Below are 19,433 nucleotides of genomic sequence, written 5' to 3'. Positions count from 1 at the left end.
CTGTGTAATTTAGTTGTCAAACGTGTGTCAGTGACATTATCCTAAATGATGTGCATTTAGTGCTTTTGCAGGGTTTGAGCCCTGAATTTTCCACTAAAAAATACAGCAGTCTTCCTTGCTTTTTATATATAGCATATATATAAATTGCAAAGATATTCGTAATTTAGTTGTCAAAAATATATACAGATTTTAATTGTTTTTGTTTTTCTGGAGAATGTTGAGTTTTGTATTTTGTAAACTAATGGGCTTCTGAGCCACCCCTACCTTTCATCCCATTTAATCCTTACAGCATGTCTCTGCGCTAATAAACAGCTAAATTTATGTAATCATTCATTTCCTGAGGCATGCTGGTGCTGGTTATTTGCAGATTTTTCCCCCCATTTCCACTCTGTTACTTGATTGGTGGCACTGTAAATACTTTCTGATATTAAATTCTCCTTTCTAGCATTGCGGGATCTATTTTGAATGCATGTGACTAACAGCATGATTTATAGCACAACCTTCCCAATAATCTCTTAATCAGATCACATTTTGATAAACCCCAGGAACATCTGGCCGCAGGAGTTTCAATATGTAGAAATGCTGCCTCTGGTTGTTTGAGCCCTCAGTGTTGAGACTGCAATATCGAAGACCTGGTTTTATACTGGAGTTTTATTTTTGACAATGCCCATTGTAAATGCACGCACATTCTCCAGGGAAATTCACCACACTGAACAGAGCATTTTGTATTTTTTTTTTTTTTTTTTTTGGAGTGTAGACTGAGACTTCAGAAGTGCAATGCATTTTTCTCCAGTGAAACCTGATTCTACAAGTTTTCCTGCCAACCCACGGAGGTGCACTGCAGGGACCAGTGGTAATGGCTGATGTAAACTGATGAGTGGTTGGGGTGAGGTCAAAAAGTGCTCTGGGATTAATAAACACACACTGAGAAGCAAGAGCAGGAGAAAAGATGTGTTTTCCTTCCAGGTGAGCTGGAGTTTAGTTTTGCCTGAATTTGTTTTCACAATATAGAGACGAAGATAAAGATTTTGTTGGTTGAGTATGTAGGTCTCGCATTACATCAAACAGAATTCAAATTCCGGGGACTAGTAGGGTTTGTAAGCCAGTGGTGTTTGAGAGGAACAAATCATTTGGATGCAAATGATTTTTCACTGCAGATGTGTATGTGTCTTCAGTCGTAGACTGGGAGATGGTCTGTTCTTTCATTGTTAAGAAGTAAGGGTGTTTTAAGTAAGTTTACTTTCATTGTTTTAGGTAAGGGTGGATATTTTGTTCTATTTCATTTTTTCTCTTTAACTATAGTAATCTACATAAATATACCTCAGAAATCATTTTTGGTAAGATTTTTGTAAGAACGGCACTTCACTTTATTTTCTTGACAAATAATCATAAAGTCTGCTTAATGGCTTCCAAGAGCTTTCCTTTTTGTGTTTTAGGGAAAGTTCAGGTGCCAGGATGCAATGGAATTTTATCTGATGCAGCTTACCTATGTTTCCCTATCAAATGTTTTCAAATTAAACAAACTATGTATTGCAATACTTACTTTTGGATTTTAATATTTTTACTCCTTATTAATATGAATATTGTTTTTGTGAACAATTTTATGTTTAAGTATTTGAAATAAAGTTTAAAATTTGAAAACAGAGTGTATTGTGATTTATATTCAAATAATAATATTGAGGGCGACATTTGAAACAATGAAGTAACACATTTTTTCTTGAGGAAAATACAAAATAAATTTGGTGAACTTTAGAATAAAGGGCAACAGAGTAGTGATAACGAGTATGATTTATCCTAATATAGGCTGAGACCATTTGTTTCTAGATATTTGAAGTGAATAGTAAGCCTTTTGAAAATATAGAATTTGAAAATCAGTGTTTTGGCTCTTTTTGAGAATCAAATAAAATATGGGCCTGTTTCTCAGAAAATTCACATTTTCATACCCTGAAAACTTTGGTCAGAGTGGTCGACTTGTCAAGAGCCACACAGGTAATGGCAGGAATGAGCAAGATCCCGAGTTCTTTTGTCCAGTGTTTTTTCTAATGGTGATATTGATGATGATGATGATGATGATGATGATGATGATGATACAAACATCAACAACGTCTGCCACTTAGCAAACAGGTGTGGTAAGCAATGGCACATGGTTTTCTCATTGGATTCTTTCAGAGCGGGTACTGTTACCTCCATGTTGCACATGAAGTCACTGAAGCTTAGCTCAGCCAGAAAAGGGCAGGCCTGCAGCTCCACAATTTCCCCTCCAGCTCTGTGCAGCTTCCCTGTACACTACTCAGTCATCTCTTCATCATCCATGGATTTTCAAGCATCTCAGCACATCTTTGCTAGAGACCTCTGAGCTCCCTTCTGCTTAGAACAGAGATTCAGCCTGTCTGCTTCTGTGCAACCGTACCAGCTTTTTAAAAAAATATTTTTAAGGGTATTTATTTATTTTAGAGAGAAAGGGAGAATGAGTGGGGGAGAGGCAGAGAGAGAGAAAGAATCCCAAGCAGGCTCTGCACTGTCAGCATAGAGCCCAGTGCAGGGCTCAGCCTCACAAACCATAAGATTATGACCTGAGCTGAAATCAAGAGTTGGACCATTAGCCAACTGATTCACCTAGGTGCCCTGTACCAGTTTTTAAAATATTGAAATCTGTTTGTACTTGTAGGCAAACAGCCTGTGTCCCCAAGGCCCTAGTAGTCTTCCAACTCTGGCAGCCCTGTCTCATCCTCAAGGAACCCAGATCCAGCAAGTAACGGGTTAATACTAGCACATCAGGGGGCCTTAAGAACTGCCTCAGCGCCATTTTCTTCCATTGATTTTTTTAAAACTGTGCTATCCTTGCTTTGCTTTGTTTTTCCAGTTTTGTTGAAATATAATTGACAAAATTGTATATCAAGTGTACAACATAATAGTTTAATACACATTGCAAAATATTTACCATAATCAAACTAATTAATGCATCTATCATTTCACATTGTTACCTTTTATTGTGGCGTGGTGAGGGTGGTTAAGATCAAATAAAATATGGGCCTGTTTCTCAGAAAACATTAACTGTCGTCACCATGCTGTTCACTAGATCTTCAGGACTTACTCATCACAAAACTAAAAGTTTGGACCTTCTGACCAAGTATTTGAATATTACTCCTGCCTTTGAGAATGAAGCATCTCCTTACCCCTTAAGGCCCGGCTAAGTTCTATATTGTTCCTAATAGCCTTTCTAACTACTTCAGCCTATATTTTAAAGAAATACGTATAGGATACCTTCTATGCACATGCAGTGTGTGCCTGGCACTGGAGATACAGTGATGAACAGCGCAGTTTTTGCTCACAAAAAGCTAGGTGGAAGCAGACATGAAGACAACAGTAAGCCTAATAAATGCATCACCGCACACTCTAGTAGATGTTATGAAGAAAAAGCACTAAGTTCAGTTTGAGTATAGTAAGACAATGGAATTTAAATTGGGGGGTCAGAAAAAGCATCTAGGAAGAAGGAACCTTTAAGGAGAGATGGGTAGAATGGGTGATGTGGGGGCAAGTGTGGGGGGTTAGACCAAGAGCAGACTTCACCCGTGGGAAGATTCTGAGGTGGAGAGCAGTTGGTGGAGTCTAGGAACAGAAGAAAAGTCCCTCTGACAGGAGCAGATAGAGTGAATGCGAGGAAGGGGTTGTGTGTATTTGGAGAATCAGGCAGAAGCCTTATTATGCAGGACGTGGCAGGTGGGGTAAAGACTTGACTACTACCCCGGTGGAAATGGAAACCTTTGAAGAGTTTTAGGCGGGCAATGGATGCCATCCAAGCCATGCCAGGAGTGGGGCATGACTGAAATGTTTTCAGAAGGTATACATGGGAGGGGATTCGTCCAAGATTAAGAAGGGTCACGCATAAATATTTCAATGACGGAGTAGCGATTTCAAACATTTTTTTATGTCAATTATACATGACCTGCTGATTCATGTGTCTCACTACCTCACACAACTGTGTCTAACCCTAGGCAGGAGGATGTGAGGGAGGTTCTGCAGCAGCAACATCTTCTCATGAATTTAGCATTTCTTTCCATGACAGTTTTCCTTCTCTCTTGTGGAAAGTTCCTTTTCTCCTTGGCTTCTCTATGATTGTTTTTCCTCTCTTCATGGTGACAATGTATCTCTGCCTTCACAAAATACACACTGAGTTACTTGTAGGCCAAGTATGTGCATTTAAGTTTATTGATTTATTTATTTGAGACAGAGAGAGAGAGAGAGAGAGAGAGAGAGAGAGAGAGAGCACGAGGAGGGGAAAGGCAGAGAGAGAGGGAGAGAGAGAATCCTAAGCAGGCTCCACGCTGTCAGTACAGAGCACTATGTGGGGCTTGAACCCATGAACCGTGAGATCATGACTGGAGTCGAAGTCAGACACTTAACCGACTGAGCCACCCCGATGGCCCCAAAGTTTGAAGCTTCTAATCAAGGCTTGCTCTCTCGGGTGACCAGCCCCCATGCTGAAGTCATACAGGGCTGTCTCAATAGAACAAAAGACTCTCCTAGCACCCTTATCACTCAAGAAATGCCAGGAGTTTTAGGAGCTCTATGCCAGAACCAGGGACAAAGACCAAATATCTTCCTCTGACACCACATTCATAGTTTTTAATGGTTAAAAATTGATGATTTGGTCATCTTTAATATGTACACCCACACCCCTCCTCTTTTGGTTATCACCATACATTTTGGATGGCACTTCGAGCAGTCTTTTCCACATTTTAGAGTTGTCTTGGACACAACATCTCTTCAGCTAAGGTCAATATAACAAAGGAGACTTAGAGATATTTTAGTCCAATTTTTAAATTTTACCACTATATTCCAGGTTAAAAAAAAGAAAACTGTTATTGCAAGGATAGCTTGCACTATACAATTTCAAATTTGTCACCAACTGCTTCCAGTATACGATTTCACTTTCTGTAACTCTCCTGTCCTGCCCCTTGCCCCGTTCTACAGTAGGACAATAAGTTCCTTAAAGACGGGGCTCTTCTTTTGTTCTTTTTCAGGTCCCATAATATTTATTGTGGATCTTGGATTTTATTTTCTTTTTTGTTTTTTAATTTGAGAGAGAAAGTGCATTTGAGTGGGGAGAGGGGAAGAGAGAGAGAGATAGAGATAGAGAGTGAGATGGGGTGCCTGGGTGGCTCAGTCGGTTAAGCGTCCGACTTCGGCTCAGGTCACGATCTCACTGTCCATGAGTTTGAGCCCCGTGTCGGGCTCTGTGCTTACTGCTCAGAACCTGGAGCCTGTTTCAGATTCTGTGTCTCCCTCTCTCTCTGACCCTCCCCCGTTCATGCTCTGTCTCTCCCTGTCTCAAAAATAAATAAAATGTTAAAAAAAATTTTTTTTAAAAAGAGAGAGAGATAGAGATAGAGAGCGAGAGAGAGAGAGAGAGAGAAAGAGAAAATCCCAAGCTGGTTCCACACCGAGCATGGAGCCTGATGCATGGCTTGATCCCACAACCCTGGGACCATGACCTGAGCCAAAATCAAAAGTCAGACATTTAACCAACCGAGTCACCCAGGGACGGCCAAGGATGTTGGATTTTCAATAAACACTTACTGATGGGTCCCCTGAAATAGTCTATTAATAAGGGAATTAAGCCAGAGATTCAAGGGATCTTTATCCTTAAGCTATACATACTCACAAGCCTTTTTTTCCCCATGTTTATTTATTTTTGAGTAAGAGAGCATGCGTGGGGGAGGGGCAGAGAGAGAGGGACAGAGGATCCAAAGCCACCTCTGCACTGACAGCAGCAAGCTTCATCTAGGGCTCGAACTCACGAACTGTGAGATCATGACTTGAGCCCAAGTCAGACACTCAAGCAACTGAGCCACCGAGGAGCCCTATATCCACCAGTCTTTTTAAAGGGGTGTTATTGATAACTTTTCTTTCCTATTCTAAAAATAATAATTTAAATGAATATACATTTACTGGATTGATATCTAGAGACAGAATGAGGTATTGGTTCTCTTAGTAATAAACGTGCTGTATTAGATGTTTCTTGACAGAACTATGTTTGGGAAAATGTAATATCATTTATGGCAAATTCCAAGTCAAAAGGCAATGTTCTATGGTAGAGTAGAATTTGGTGGTGTATAAATCATTTGAAATTCTTGTGACTGTGGGTTAGAATGGCTGCCTATTCAAGCTAAGTTTACCAAGAAATGCCCAAGAGTGGTACAGAAATAGACAAGTCCTAGGTGGTCTCACAGAGAGAACTGTGACCATGCTGAGAGAAGAAGGGCAGAATGATCTCCTCCATCATATGAGCCCAGTAGGGACCCAGGAAGCAGCTGAGAGAAAGCTAGATATAATGATGTCTGGTGGTTAAGGCTGAGATACAACTCAGGAGTCATCATGAAGCTGATAACCTTGGCCCTGTGGGGGTGTGGGTATTGTAGCAGAAGCCAGTGAGAAGGGATGACGACCCTTAAGGACCAAATGCTTCAACCCTACTCATTCCCACTTCTGGAAACCCAGTATTATGTTTCTCCCTGGAACCTGGATAAAAAGCTGGGTAAAGAGGGTAGACCTTAAATTTATTGAAATTAAATTTCCAACACACAGTAAAGGTGATGCATAATACAATGTGAGTTATAGAAAAATACAGATGGTTTTGTCTCTTGTACTGCTGAGTATATAAGCAGAGATTTGTAAGTGCTATGGCCATCAAGGAGGTAATGGGGTTCAGAACAGCCTTTCTGAGGGAGAAGGTATCTGAACTGAGATGTAGAGTGGATAGGAATGGGCCAGATAGTCTAGGATATTAGCAGGAGTTATAAAGCACCAGAGGAAAGGCATGCCCAGCAGAAGGGATGGGTTGCTCAAAAGCTTAGTTTAGTATTTTTGGAGAATGAATACAAAAGGCGAAGAGTAGTGAAACAGGAGGGGGAGGGGACAGGGCAAACGGTATGAATGCAGTTGTATATGACTTTATTTTACCGATGAAAACCTCAGGGAGCCGGCCCCTTGCTTTAGGGTCACGCCATTCCATACTCCCTTTGTTTACTATGTTTTAACCATACTGACCTTTCAGTTCCTCAAACGTGATAAGCTTCATCTCACCCCAGGGACTTCAGACTAACTATTCCTTTTCCTTATGCTTCCTCTCTTTCTAAGACATTCAGCCCCTTAAAATGGTCACCTTGGAAAGCCAAATACTTATTTATTGATATTATTCTAGGTAAGCAGTTTCCAGACTTATCTTTAGGACATATTTATGAGCCATATCAGAAAGACCATTTGTACTCAGACTTTCTTTTTTCTTTTTCTTTTTAACCTAAAGTGGTAATACTGAGAGTTATACCCTACTAGGGCTTTGGATGACATTTGTCTGTTTTCAGAGATGTTTCCTACTCCATCTCTAATGGTGGAAGAAGGACAGTTGTTAAGTGTCTTCAAAGGAATGAACCATAGGACCCGAAGGTGACTGAAGTGTGAGTTCTATAAATGTTTTAAGCAAAGGCAGTATATCATTAGAATAAGTGAATCCTTTTCTAATGTGGTCCATTTGAATGTTTGCATGTGCTTATCAGAACAGAAACTTCATCATCTTTAATGTCAGCTGCTGAATTCACTTAGGACTTAAAAAGACCTAATTCTACTAAAAAATATGGTAGTAAAACCAAAGTACTTGCTTTCGTGACACATACTCATATAACACACACACACACACACACACACACACACACACACACACACACACACTCTAAAAGTAGCTATGCTGGTGGCATCTGAGTTTAACTATAGAACCCAGTGAGTTCAGAATTAAATCACTTAGATTATCATTGACTACAAAATAAATATGGTAATAATTCTTCAGCTACTCAGTCACTATAGATGAGTTAAGGGAATGTATCTACCTCTTGAAGAAATAACCCTTTTGAACTCTGTAAAGGATATTTCAGTTCTAACTTATGACACTTCCTATGAACAACAGAAAAAAGAAATCAAAGTAGAGTGATCCTGAGAAAATTAAATAGTATAATTTTGTCCTTAATTGGGTAACTATGCATATTAATAATGACAAATCAATATAAACAAGACATTTTAATGCTTTATTGGGTTTACATAGATGACAAAAACAACAAAAAATCAAAGCAAAGGTATAGCAAATGGTTCAAAAGGAGTATTCATTAAGCAACATTACTGAAACAAACAACAGGACTTAATTCATCCAAGTTAGTTTTAGTAGCTAAGACATGGAACTGGTAGCAGACGAACTTGTATTCCAGGGATTTATCTCCTGTATGGTCATGTGCCCCCTAAATCTGGCAATAGAACTTCACACACTGTGGACTTTCAATGAATACTGATGAATAGGAAGCTGTGGCTTAAGCTCCTAGGATAAAGTAAGATGCTTTTCTAGAAAAATACTCCAAAAGGAGAGACATTTATTTATAAGGTCATCTAATTATCAGTTGATGTCTTAAAGCCTCAAAGTGAACAGTCTTTTTTAACTCTCTTTCTAGAAAGTATCTAATTGAACCATAGCAAGTTCATTGATTTTGCAATTTTCATTGGCATCCAACACCACATGTCAACTAGACACATACACACACAAATTTATTTTTCCCCACTTAAAATCTTATACCTATTAACTTTAGAACATTCTTTAACTTCTTTCATTGGGGGGAAATAATACTATTGTTCTTTATGAGATTTTAACTGGTGGTCTTTTCTTAGCATGCTCTGACTTATTCCCTTTTCCCAGACTGCTAAGTAGCAGTGGACTTCAGTTTTCATTAAATCTCTCAAAGAATTGGTTCAAGCAATTGGCCTTGGTCCATCATCTGTGCACCAGACAGGGCAGAGAGGGGGAATCCTCTGAAAAAAGTCATGCAGGTAACTTGATAAAATATAACAAACTTGATGTAGAGTCCTTTTCTCCTCCTTCATGTCAATGGAGACTATGTTACAGCTTAAATAAGCTTTATGGAACTTTTTCTGTTCATAGATATAATCAAGAGACCAGTTTAGAGTTAGAGACATATAAAGAGTACTAGCATGGGATACAGGTGATCTTGGTTTTAATTTTTGGCCAACCATCAAATTGTTATATTGTGCAAAAAAATTCATTTAAGTCCTTTGGGTGTTAGTTTCTTTACTGGCTTAATTTTGTCTTAACTACTCTATAGCTTATTTGTTATGAAAAATTATATGAAGGATATAAACATATCTTGATTATTACTACTGCCTCTGTATTGAAGATTGCTTGAATGAAAAAATTCAGGTCAGAAATTCTCATTTAAGATACCTTTGACTAAAATTTTTTCAAGCATTTAGCATTGTATTATGAGCACTTTCCCCTGGCACTTGATTCATAAGACTAAAAGAAAACACGGGCATTTTCAATAAACAAAAATAGAAATATAATTTTCATCATTGTTATGATTCTTTAAAACAGGTTTAAAAATTTGATGCACTTGAATTTGGAAGACATTTGTGAAACTAATCAAACAGCCTTCTAAGAAAAGATTTCTTGGCAGGAGTAAAAATTTTCCCAGAACCTTTTTTGTGGAGGGATTTCAGTGGAGGCTTTTTTAAGGGTAGGTCTCTTTTGGGGGTTTGTAGTGCTCTTGCTATCTTCACATGCTCATTGCAGTAATACTTGTTGCTTCCTTCTGATAGATGGATGAGTGTGCGTTCTGCCAGATCCATGCACTGGGCATGGACCCAGTGCCCATCTCCATGAGAGCAGTAGATCATGGCAGGTTTATTGAGCTCAGTTGAATAAAATGGTACCCAAGTGTTGATATCCACATCACAAGTAGCACAGCATGTAATCCAGTAGCCTGTCTCAGACTCATCTTCTTCATCGTCTTCGTTATAGGTGTCAAATTCATCATCGCCATCAAAACTATTTGCTTCTGCACTGAAACAAAATTCTTCTGAGTCTTCAAAGGGAGTGGAGTCCCCTGGGTCTTCTGTTGATGTCTGACTATTTGTGAGTGTTTTCTGATCTTCATTCACATCATCTTCAGCACATTTCAACATATAAAAATAGAATGCCTCTGAAGAAGCCTGTTTATTGTCTCCTGGTATGCCAAGGAAAACATTTCCATTTCCCATGTTGCTCCCAAACCAGATCTTGCTGTGCTTAATATCTGGGGTCCAATCTGGGGTCTCCATCTCACAAATTTCTATCTTGTTGTCCACAAAAGAGACAATGTTGCAGACCATTCTCTTTTGATTTTCAAGCTGATAGCCACCAACAATAACAAATTCATCACTGTTTGTTTGAGTCAGGATCGCACTGGAGACAGAGATTCCTCCTGGCAATACTGTGCAATTCACAGCTGGGCTACCCAGTGGGAGATCAACCTTTATGCTGTATAGGTTGGCAGGGCGGATGTTATTGGCAAGTGAGTGTCCTCCTAAAATATAAATGGTATCATTTCTGGCAATGGAGACATGAAAAGATAACCCATCCTGAAGTTCTGGCAGAATGTATGACGTAGAACACCCAAATTCAAAATCTACCAGGAAAACATGGGGCAGACAGTCAGCTACACTATTCCATTTTTCTGTGATTCTTTGGGCAGAAGGCATGTATGACCGTCCTCCAAAGAGAACACCTATGCTTCTCCCTCGACTATACACCACATCAATGGAATGACCATATCTGGCTTCAGGAACATCTCCTACCAAGTCTTTCTCCGTGCAGCAAAAAGTAACTTTTTTGTTGTTCTTGCCAACAACAGACATGACATAAATCTTATCTGAAAGCTCATTATTTGGTGTTTTCCCTCCATGGATGATATATTGATGCTTTTCAGACTCTAAGCTGCCTCTGAAGATGCAAGTGGCTGGGTAACGAAGAGGAGGAAGGTAGCAGGAATCCTTAGAGAAAACTGCAGGCTTCAGTTTGAGATGGTTATGCTTTACATCAAAGTGGAAAACTCCAGTGGGGCAGGATCTCTTGGGCCAGCCTTTTTGGCCAAAGAAGAAAACTTGCCCATCAAAATTCATCAGTGAGAAGCCTGGTTGTATTAGGGCTGTATTATTACTGACTGTTATCATCTGTAGTGACATATTTTCTGATAGTGGATGGATCTTTTATCTGAAAGAATTACACACACAAAATTACTGTATCTCTTCATATAAATCATTATGTTTGCATCACCTTACATGTAAAACGCTTATTTAAAAAAAGTTCTTCCACAAGCTTGTAGAGGGACTGAATTAGCAAAATCCAGGCAGCTAGGTAAGTAAAGAGCCACAGAACCTTCCTTCCTAATAGGATCCAAGCAGTTGGGACATGTTTTCGACATGGACCATCCTCCCTTAGATTTCTGGGAATTGTAGTCCTATCCCCCCCACCCTCTCCACAGATTCACCGCTTGTCGGCCGAAAGAACTACATTTCCCAGGAATCCGTTCTCTATGGGATGCGTGGTTGGAGACAGTTTCTGTTGCTCCGGGAGAAGCGACTCCTGGGATGCCCCTCTGAATAAAGACGCTCAAAGTGCGGAGTGACTAGAAGGGAGCCAAAGCGGAAAACTAGGGAACGGGAGGTGAGCGCAGCTGACGCAGACCCAACATCCGGGTTACGGGAAGGCTGCAGCACCAGGAGGGGCGTCAGGCCGACTGCTGCCAAGTGTTCCCGGTGCCTCTCCGGGGACTCTTAAACAAGTGACCCCGTAGGAAGCACAGTTGTTTCTGGCCCTAGTGGGGTTGCCTGGAAACCGCAGCTTAGAAGGAAGCCCCGGATGAGGCGTCCTAGCGGACTCCTGCCTGGATGCTTTCGAGGACTCGAGTCAGTTACACCCCTGAACGTCCTTAGGTTGCTGGGTCGGGGCGGGGGGGTGGTGTGGAGGACCTGAGGTCACAGAAGCTGTGACTGTTTTACGGAAGCCAAAGACCAGGCTCTGAATACCTGGAGCGCGGGGGAGAAATTACCTGATAATGATTTCGTAGTGGAAACACTAATTGGATTTCAACGAGTGTCTTGGCAAAAGCCCCTGGTTTTTCCTCAATCGCTCTTGCTCCTGCATTTAGGGTTCTTTCAGGGAAGCAGAGAAGGTTCCTAAATACCCCCCTGCCTCCATTCTCTCTTCCTCTTACCTCTAGGAAAATACAGTTAGTGGCCGTTATTTCAGATCGCTCTTTCCTGCACAAAACATTTGACATAAGCCTTTAGAAACGCTGTCGTAAGCAGGTACTAAGCAAAGAGGTGCCAGAATTATTCAGGATTTAATATTAGTCATAATATTTTTTAAAAAGCTATTTATTAGATGAACTCAGCTGGATACATTTTTATTTTATTATTATCACTTACCTTAGGGAGATGCCAGGAGCCTTAATGAGAAATATACTCTGTTTGCAGAGTGAGGTCCTAGGCACCAAAGGTTAAAGGAATCAAAAGGGTACAGATTCCCGACTGTTCAGAGTAAATTATTACTATGCTTCAAAAACAGGATGAAACAGTGTCTCTGAATATGGTTCTCAGTAGAGTATGGACTCTGAAGGCCGTTGGCTATAATCAAATCCTTTGTCTGTCACCTATTAACTATATGAACTTGGGCAAGTAATTTAACATCGCTCTGTCTCAGTTTCCTCATCTGTAAAATGAGATAATTTACCTACCTCCTTGGTTGATGTAAATTATCATTAGTAAATTACTGCATGTAAATTATTTACAATAGGGCTTTGCACACTGTGTTAGTTATAATTATGCTTGAACTTATCAAAAGTAGCGTTGTTAGTACACAATTACCTACAAGTCATGGCAGATGATACTTAATGTTGGAGATGGTTAAAAGAAATTTAGGATCTGGGATCTGGTCAGTGGGTATAGATTGATGAATTTTTTAGACTAATAAGAATTGGATAAGCATACACAATGGAGGTGTGGGTGGTGAGTTCAATTTAAATAACAGGAAATCATTCAGTCATTCTTCTGTTACTCTTTCTCTAACCTCTCCTTAAAAATGCAGACTTTGGGGGTGCCTGGGTGACTCAGTTGGCTAAGTGTCCGACTTCTGGTCAGGTCATGATCTCACGGTTTGTGGGTTCGAGCCCTGCATTGGGCTCTGTGCTGACAGTTTGGGGCCTGGAGCCTGCTTTGGATTCTGTGTCTCCCTCTCTCTGCCCCTCCCTTGCTCATGCCTTGTCTCTCTCTATCTCTTAAACATAAATAAATGTTAAAACATTTAAAAAAAATGCAGACTTTGCAGCCTGAGTCCAAATCTTGGTCAAGTTATTTTTTCTCTGTTCTTTCTTTTCTGTAAAATGGGAATAGTATTAGTGTGTATTCATTGGGTTGTTTTGAAGGATAAATGGGATAACACATGTAAATCACATAGCACAGTGCCTGGCACATAATAAACATTTGATAAATGTTGGTCGATACTATAGTTTTTATCTTGCCTGCAAAGATTCCTTGGCCATTTAGAATCTATGTGTTCAGTGTAGTGAGATTTTGGTAAGGCTTTTTGTCTTGAAGCACTTCTGTAGATCAGATGTAATTAACCACTAAATGTGCTCTTCTATTTAGTTTTAGTTTACTTGGGAGATTCCTCAAGGTGTGATATTTTAAGAATCACATCTTGTGGGTTATGAAACCAAGTGAGGACATGGTGAATGATAAGGGTTATTGTTAAAGTCATGAAAGCAAGCCTGCCTCTTCTTCATGATGGTTTGTAGGTTCAGCAACTTGCCCTGCTTATGAAATCACATGGGTGTCTTTTTTATTCATGGCCCATCCAAGTATGCATGAGAGAAGGCCTGGTGCAACTAAGAACATGCTCTCCATAGGGATTAAAAGGAAGTATCGTTCCCTCAATTCAGTAAATGAAAACTGTAAGTGACTCAGCATGATACATGCTTGTCAGACAGTTGTCCGCTTCTGGGTAGGGAGAGCACTGAAGCCAAAGCCAGTTTGTTTTAAGTATCTCTGAAGACTGTTATTGGAATAAAAAGCAAGCTCTACAGGGGTCATGGAGTCCATATCCCAGGGGGTGAACATATACCAAGAACACTAGCTTTTAAACAGCAGACTTAAAAAAAAAAATTAATGTTTATTTATTTTTGAGAGAGACAGAGACAGAATGCGAGTGGGTTAGGGGCAGAGAGAGAGGGAGACACAGAAGTGGAAGCAGGCTCCAGGCTCCAAGCTGTCAGCACAGAGCCCAATGCGGGGCTTGGACCCACGAACCCTGAGATCATGACCTGAGCTGAAGTCGGATGCTCAACCGCTCAACCAACTGAGCCACCCAGGTGCCCCAACAGCAGGCTTTTTTAAAAATAAGGTCTCATTGTGGCCTTTTGGCTTCATTTTAAGGTTGTCTTAGGGAATTTGGCTTCTCATAAGTGAAAACATGACTACTACAGATGAAACAGATACATTTTCTTAGGCAAGACATAAGGAATACTACCCATTTTTTTTACAGCTTAGTTTGGTTCCCTAAAGATTTCTGACCTGTTCTCCTTTTGATGCCCTGCTCTTGATGCACCTCGTAATTTCAGGGCCCTAAAAAACAGGCGAGGTTTATTACTGTTAAGGTGAATTTCCTCCTCTTGTAATGCAGGTCAAGTATCTGTGTATTTAATGTTTAGATTACCCATTTAAAACCATGACCAGATGGCACACTTATTTAAAGAATAAACAGGAACACTGAAAGTATTTTCACATTAATTTGCCATATTTTTTTAGCTTTTGAGATTTGCTTTATTCACTTAAATATGCCCTCACTGGAGTGGACTATTGTATATTTTCCATAGTTTTAACATGACTATATTAGTCACATCTTGGTTTTTAAGAGTTTTTAAAAGGTAATACTAGAACTAAAATAATCTACTTTCTTTAAATAGTCTAGATAAAAAAGGAAGATTTGGAAAAAAAAAAAAAGATACTGTTCTTCAACTGAAGGAAGTTTCAAAGTCCACGCATTAAAGATTCTTTTTAAAAGACAGAAATAGAGGACCAATAAATTTATACAATTTTCCCAACCCCATGCTAACATTCCTCAGCAGGGAGGTTTTCATTTATTCACTGTGAAGCTAGGGCACAGTTGAAAATCAAAAGAGGACTAATGGTGTGAGGTCTGGGTTTGTAGTTTCCTGTGTCTGAACTGACTCTTTTTTTCCTTCCAAAGAAAGGTACTGTACTCGGAGGCATTAAATCTTACTGATCAGTGTTGCCCGTGTTTTCTTGATTGCTCCAAAAGAGTAGGTAACCTCATGTAACCACATCATTTCGGGCATGAATTAACACTATCTTGCACAGCTAATTGGGTCTGAGATATACGTTGTTTGCTTTTTTTGCTGGCACTGAAGCCAGGATTAGGTCTTTTTGTTTTGTTTTTTTTTCCTGACACTTATGCCAGAGAAGCATTTATGTACTAAGATGAACACATGGGCTCTGATGCCACAGGAACTGAATCCTTGCAGCAGCCTGACAGCAGAAAGCCCCATAGTTTCCAAATTTTACAGCATCCCTTCCCCATCTGGACACCCAATGCATCTGTAACTCACCCGCTGCTAAAGTGGGGCATCGTCTTTCCCTTCAAGTTGACAAACGTAGGTGCCCATCTTTTAGCTTTGATAGAAATGAAGGTATCGGACCTACCTGAAGGCCAGAGAGGCTGCTCACCCCTCTCTGAATCTTTGCCGCTAAACCAGGTATTAAATGTCAGCACTTGGGGAAGATTCACTGACTGCCCACTCTGACTGTGGCAAGAGGAAGGCTCACAGTAAAGAGAATGTGTATATGTGCCTCCAGATGTTCCAGTGAACACTGATCTAACGGGAGTAACTGACTGTGACCTTTTTTTTTTTTTTTCTTTTCTTTAGATGGTCGAGGGAGATATCAACCGGGGTACATGCTCAAGATTTAACTATTTCCTTACTGGCAAACAATGGAAACACAGTCAGCTATTTGTAAAGACCAAAACAAAACAAAACCTGGCTGAAACCTGACTTATATTTTTATTAAAAACATTTTAGAGAAATATAGAAGAAAATGAATATAATTGCTATGATTTAAATAACACTATTAAGAATCAAATGATAAATTATTTCCTAAAGCAGAGACCACTGATACCAATGTCAGTTATTTTGATCTTGAATTGCTCTTCAACAGTCTCATTTTCTTTAATGCAAAGCTCAGAAGTCATTCTAATTATTGGAGGCCTACTGCCAACTTCATATCATATATCAGGAGCTGCTGTGTAATATTACCCAGCAGAATGATTAAGCAAATGGGCTTTGGAGTCAAACTGACCTGGTTTTCTTTACCAGCTCTGCCATTTTCCACTGGAGTCATCCTAATCTCTAAGCCTCTGATTGTCTCTGTAGTGGGAATAATAGAAATAGTCACCCCAAAAGATTGTTGCAAAAAGATTAAATAAGATAATGTCTTTATTTTTTTTAATTACAATTTTTAAAAAATGTTTATTATTTTGAGAGAGAGAGAGAGACAGACAGACAGACAGACAGAGAGCCAGCAGGGGAGGGGTGGAGAGATACAGAACTCGAAGCAGGTCCCAGGCTCTGAGCTGTCAGCACAGAGCCTGATGGGGAGCTCAAACTTGCAGACCGCGAGATCGTGACCTCAGCTAAAGTCGGATACTTAGCCGACTGAGCCACCCAGGTGCCCCTCAGTTAGTATCTTTAAAGTGCTCAGTGCCCAGTAGCAACAGATGAGCGTTCCTATAGCTGCACATCCTCACCAGCATTTGGTGTTGTCAGTGTTCTGGATTCTGGTCATTCTAATAGCTGTGTAGTAGGATTTCATTGTTGTTTTAGTTTGTATTTCCCAGATCACATATGATGTGGAACATCTCTTCAGGTTTTTTGTTTGTTTGTTTTTGTCATCTGTATGTCTTTGTCAGGTATCTCTGAGTTTTTGTTTTGTTTTGTTTTGTTTTGTTTTGTTTTTTTGCCAGGTTGTTTGTTTTCTTATTGTTGACTTTAAGAGTTCTTTGTATATTTTGGATAACAGTCCTTTGTCAGATGTGTTTCTGGCAAATATCTTCTGCCAGTCTGTGGCTTTTCTTTCTATTGTCAGTGTCTTTAGCAGAGCAGAAGTTTTTAACTTTAATAAGTTATTATCAATTATTTCTTTCATAGATTGTACCTTTGGTATTATATCTAAAAAGTGGTTGCCAGACCCATGAGCTGTGAACTTTATGGTTTTGCATTTTTTTTGTTTAGGTCTGTGATCCATTTGAGTTAATTCTTGTGAAGGGTGTAAGGTCTGTGGCTAGATTAATTTTTCACATGTGGAGATGCAGTTCTAGAATCTTTGTTGAAAAGACTGTGTGTATGTCTATTCTATTGCCTTTGTTTCTTTGTTAAAGATCAGTTGATTGTGTTTATGTGAGTCTATTTCAGTGCTCTCGGCTCTGTTCGATTGATCTGTTTGTCTATTTAACTAATACCACACTGTCTTGATTACTATAGCTGACTTAATTTTAAAGCAACTCATTAAAAACAGTTCCATCAGGAGAAATATATACCACTCATTAGCTTATTGCCTTATCATAAAATTTTTTATTTGTGCTCTATTACAATGTTTATCCAAATGTATATACATTTTACCTGATTATAATAAATAAGAATGCATTTAAATTTTATTTTCTCTTTTTAATGTAACATTATTTCGTATACACTATGAAATGTGTATTTTATTTCTACCTTTATGATTTTTAATAACTTTCTAAAATTCCATTCAGTAAATGTAAGATAATTTTTCTGACTAACCACCATTGTTGGTTATTTAATCAGTTTCCGTGTGGCTTAGATGATAGAATGCATGATCAGAAGTAGACAGATCTGGATTTGAGTCTCAGTTTTGCCACTTACTAGCTAAATTCTCCTTTTGAGCTTCAGTTTCCTTATCTCTAAAACAGGAATGATCCCTGCTTTGTTGTAAGAATTAATGGATACAAAGTGTCTGATATAAAAGAGTGTACTAGTAAATCTTGTCTGATGATGATGATGATGCTATAAATATATTTGTACAAGTGACTGAGTTTTTGCAAAATTTTAGTATATATATGTTCAGGGTTGATTTTTTAAAAAACTAATGAGTAGCTCAGTTGTTTGGCTGATTTTCATCATTTGAAGTGTTGGTCCATCCTTTAAAAAGGCATCATCATCTCTTCTAGTTACTTCCATGATGATTTTTTTCTTTGTCTGCAAAAGAGTATTGGATTATTTCCCTAATCTGTTTATGGTGTTATATGATGATTATAGTACTTGAAATTCCAGCATCAATGACAGCTCTCATAAAGTTGATGTATTGGGTATCTCCACAGTAAATACAAAATAAGAAATGCAACATAGTAACCATGGGTAGGTTTAGGCAAATATTTTAGCCTTTCTGTGTTACTAACATCAGAAAACAGGCAGTTTGTTGCTGAATGGGTTAGTTGTTTTCTGAAGCAGCTGGAATTAGCAACACATTTGGAAATGGATTTTAAAACCTTTAGCCTTTGCCACACCATTAGGAGAGCATTAGATTTGCAGTGATCTCAGTCAAGATCCCAATCTACTGAAATGCTCAGCATAGAAACTAAATGTGAAATAGTAAACTGTATTTATTGTGCATCCACTATGTATAGGGGCATGTGGAGAATTAGAAAAATTATCACAGACACAAATCTTGTCTTTAAGAGACATACATAGTAATGGGACAAAGCAACTTTACATCCTTCCTTACACTTACCCTTAGAAGGTCTTAAAAGTTCACCAGGAAATTGTAATTATAGGTTACTCAGCCCATTCTTAAACCCCTTTGGCACAATCTAATTCAAACTTCTGCTGAGGGGCACCTGCGTGGCTCAGTTGGTTAAGCATCTGATTTTGGCTCAGGTCATGATCTCCCGGTTTGTGGGTTCGAGCCCTGCATCAGGTTCTGTGCTGACAGCTCAGAGCCTATAAAGCCTGCTTCAGATTCTGTGTCTCCCTCTCTCTCTGCCCCTCCCTCACTCAACTCTCTGTCTCAAAAATAAACATTTTTTTAAAATTTAAAACAAAACTACTGAAATATATTAATTTCTCCTACCTTAATCCAAAACACAGTGGATAATTAAAGAATGAGAGTCAGTGCAATTACAGAATAAAATAATTTTTCTTTCACAGTGGGGAGATAAAAGTAAGAGGATATACTGACATAGTAATTGAACAATTAGGAAGCATAATTGGAGAAAAATAGAATGCCAGAGATGGGGGACAGCTTCAAGTCCAGTGCCTTTATTTTCACAGTCAAACTACTTTAAGGTCAGAGAAGTTAAATAACAGAACAAGGGTAGCAGAGCTGCAGGGGTGTGTATCCATGGTGGGTTGAGGGGATGCAGGGGAGGGACACTCTTCTGTGAACTCATGATTGGTTTTCAAGAAGTACAGAGTGCCTCTCAAGCATTTCCATCCCCATTTTGCAAATGGAGAAAAAATTACATTGCTGCT

General features: G+C 39.2%; 2 protein-coding genes across 5 annotated transcripts in view; one reads left to right on the top strand and one right to left on the bottom strand.

The window, feature by feature from the left end:
• Window positions 1-8,064: 8,064 nt before the first annotated feature.
• RAG2 (recombination activating 2) lies at window positions 8,065-15,752 on the bottom strand. The gene is made up of 2 exons (XM_019470138.2): window positions 15,592-15,752; window positions 8,065-11,083 (listed from the first exon to the last, which is right to left on the bottom strand). Exon 2 carries the CDS (start codon window positions 11,053-11,055, stop codon window positions 9,472-9,474), a length of 1,584 nt encoding a protein of 527 aa, XP_019325683.2. The 5' UTR covers window positions 11,056-11,083; window positions 15,592-15,752; the 3' UTR covers window positions 8,065-9,471.
• Window positions 11,387-19,433, top strand: part of IFTAP (intraflagellar transport associated protein) — a 65,445-nt gene continuing 57,398 nt past the window's right edge. Inside the window, exon 1 of one of the 4 annotated variants that reach the window (XM_019470143.2) lies at window positions 11,387-11,536. The gene's annotated coding sequence lies outside the window, so the exon portion shown is untranslated. Of the gene's footprint in view, window positions 11,537-11,647; window positions 11,779-19,433 lie in introns of those variants that run through there. The other 3 variants (XM_019470144.2, XM_019470139.2, XM_019470141.2) reach the window with 3 other exon arrangements.

Source organism: Panthera pardus, unplaced genomic scaffold (assembly GCF_024362965.1).
Source record: "Panthera pardus isolate Hobbes unplaced genomic scaffold, ASM2436296v1 HiC_scaffold_12, whole genome shotgun sequence".
NCBI classification, from domain to species: Eukaryota; Metazoa; Chordata; class Mammalia; order Carnivora; family Felidae; genus Panthera; species Panthera pardus.
The sequence above is the reverse complement of the archived record's forward strand: the minus strand, read 5'-3'. Positions and strand labels throughout refer to the sequence as shown.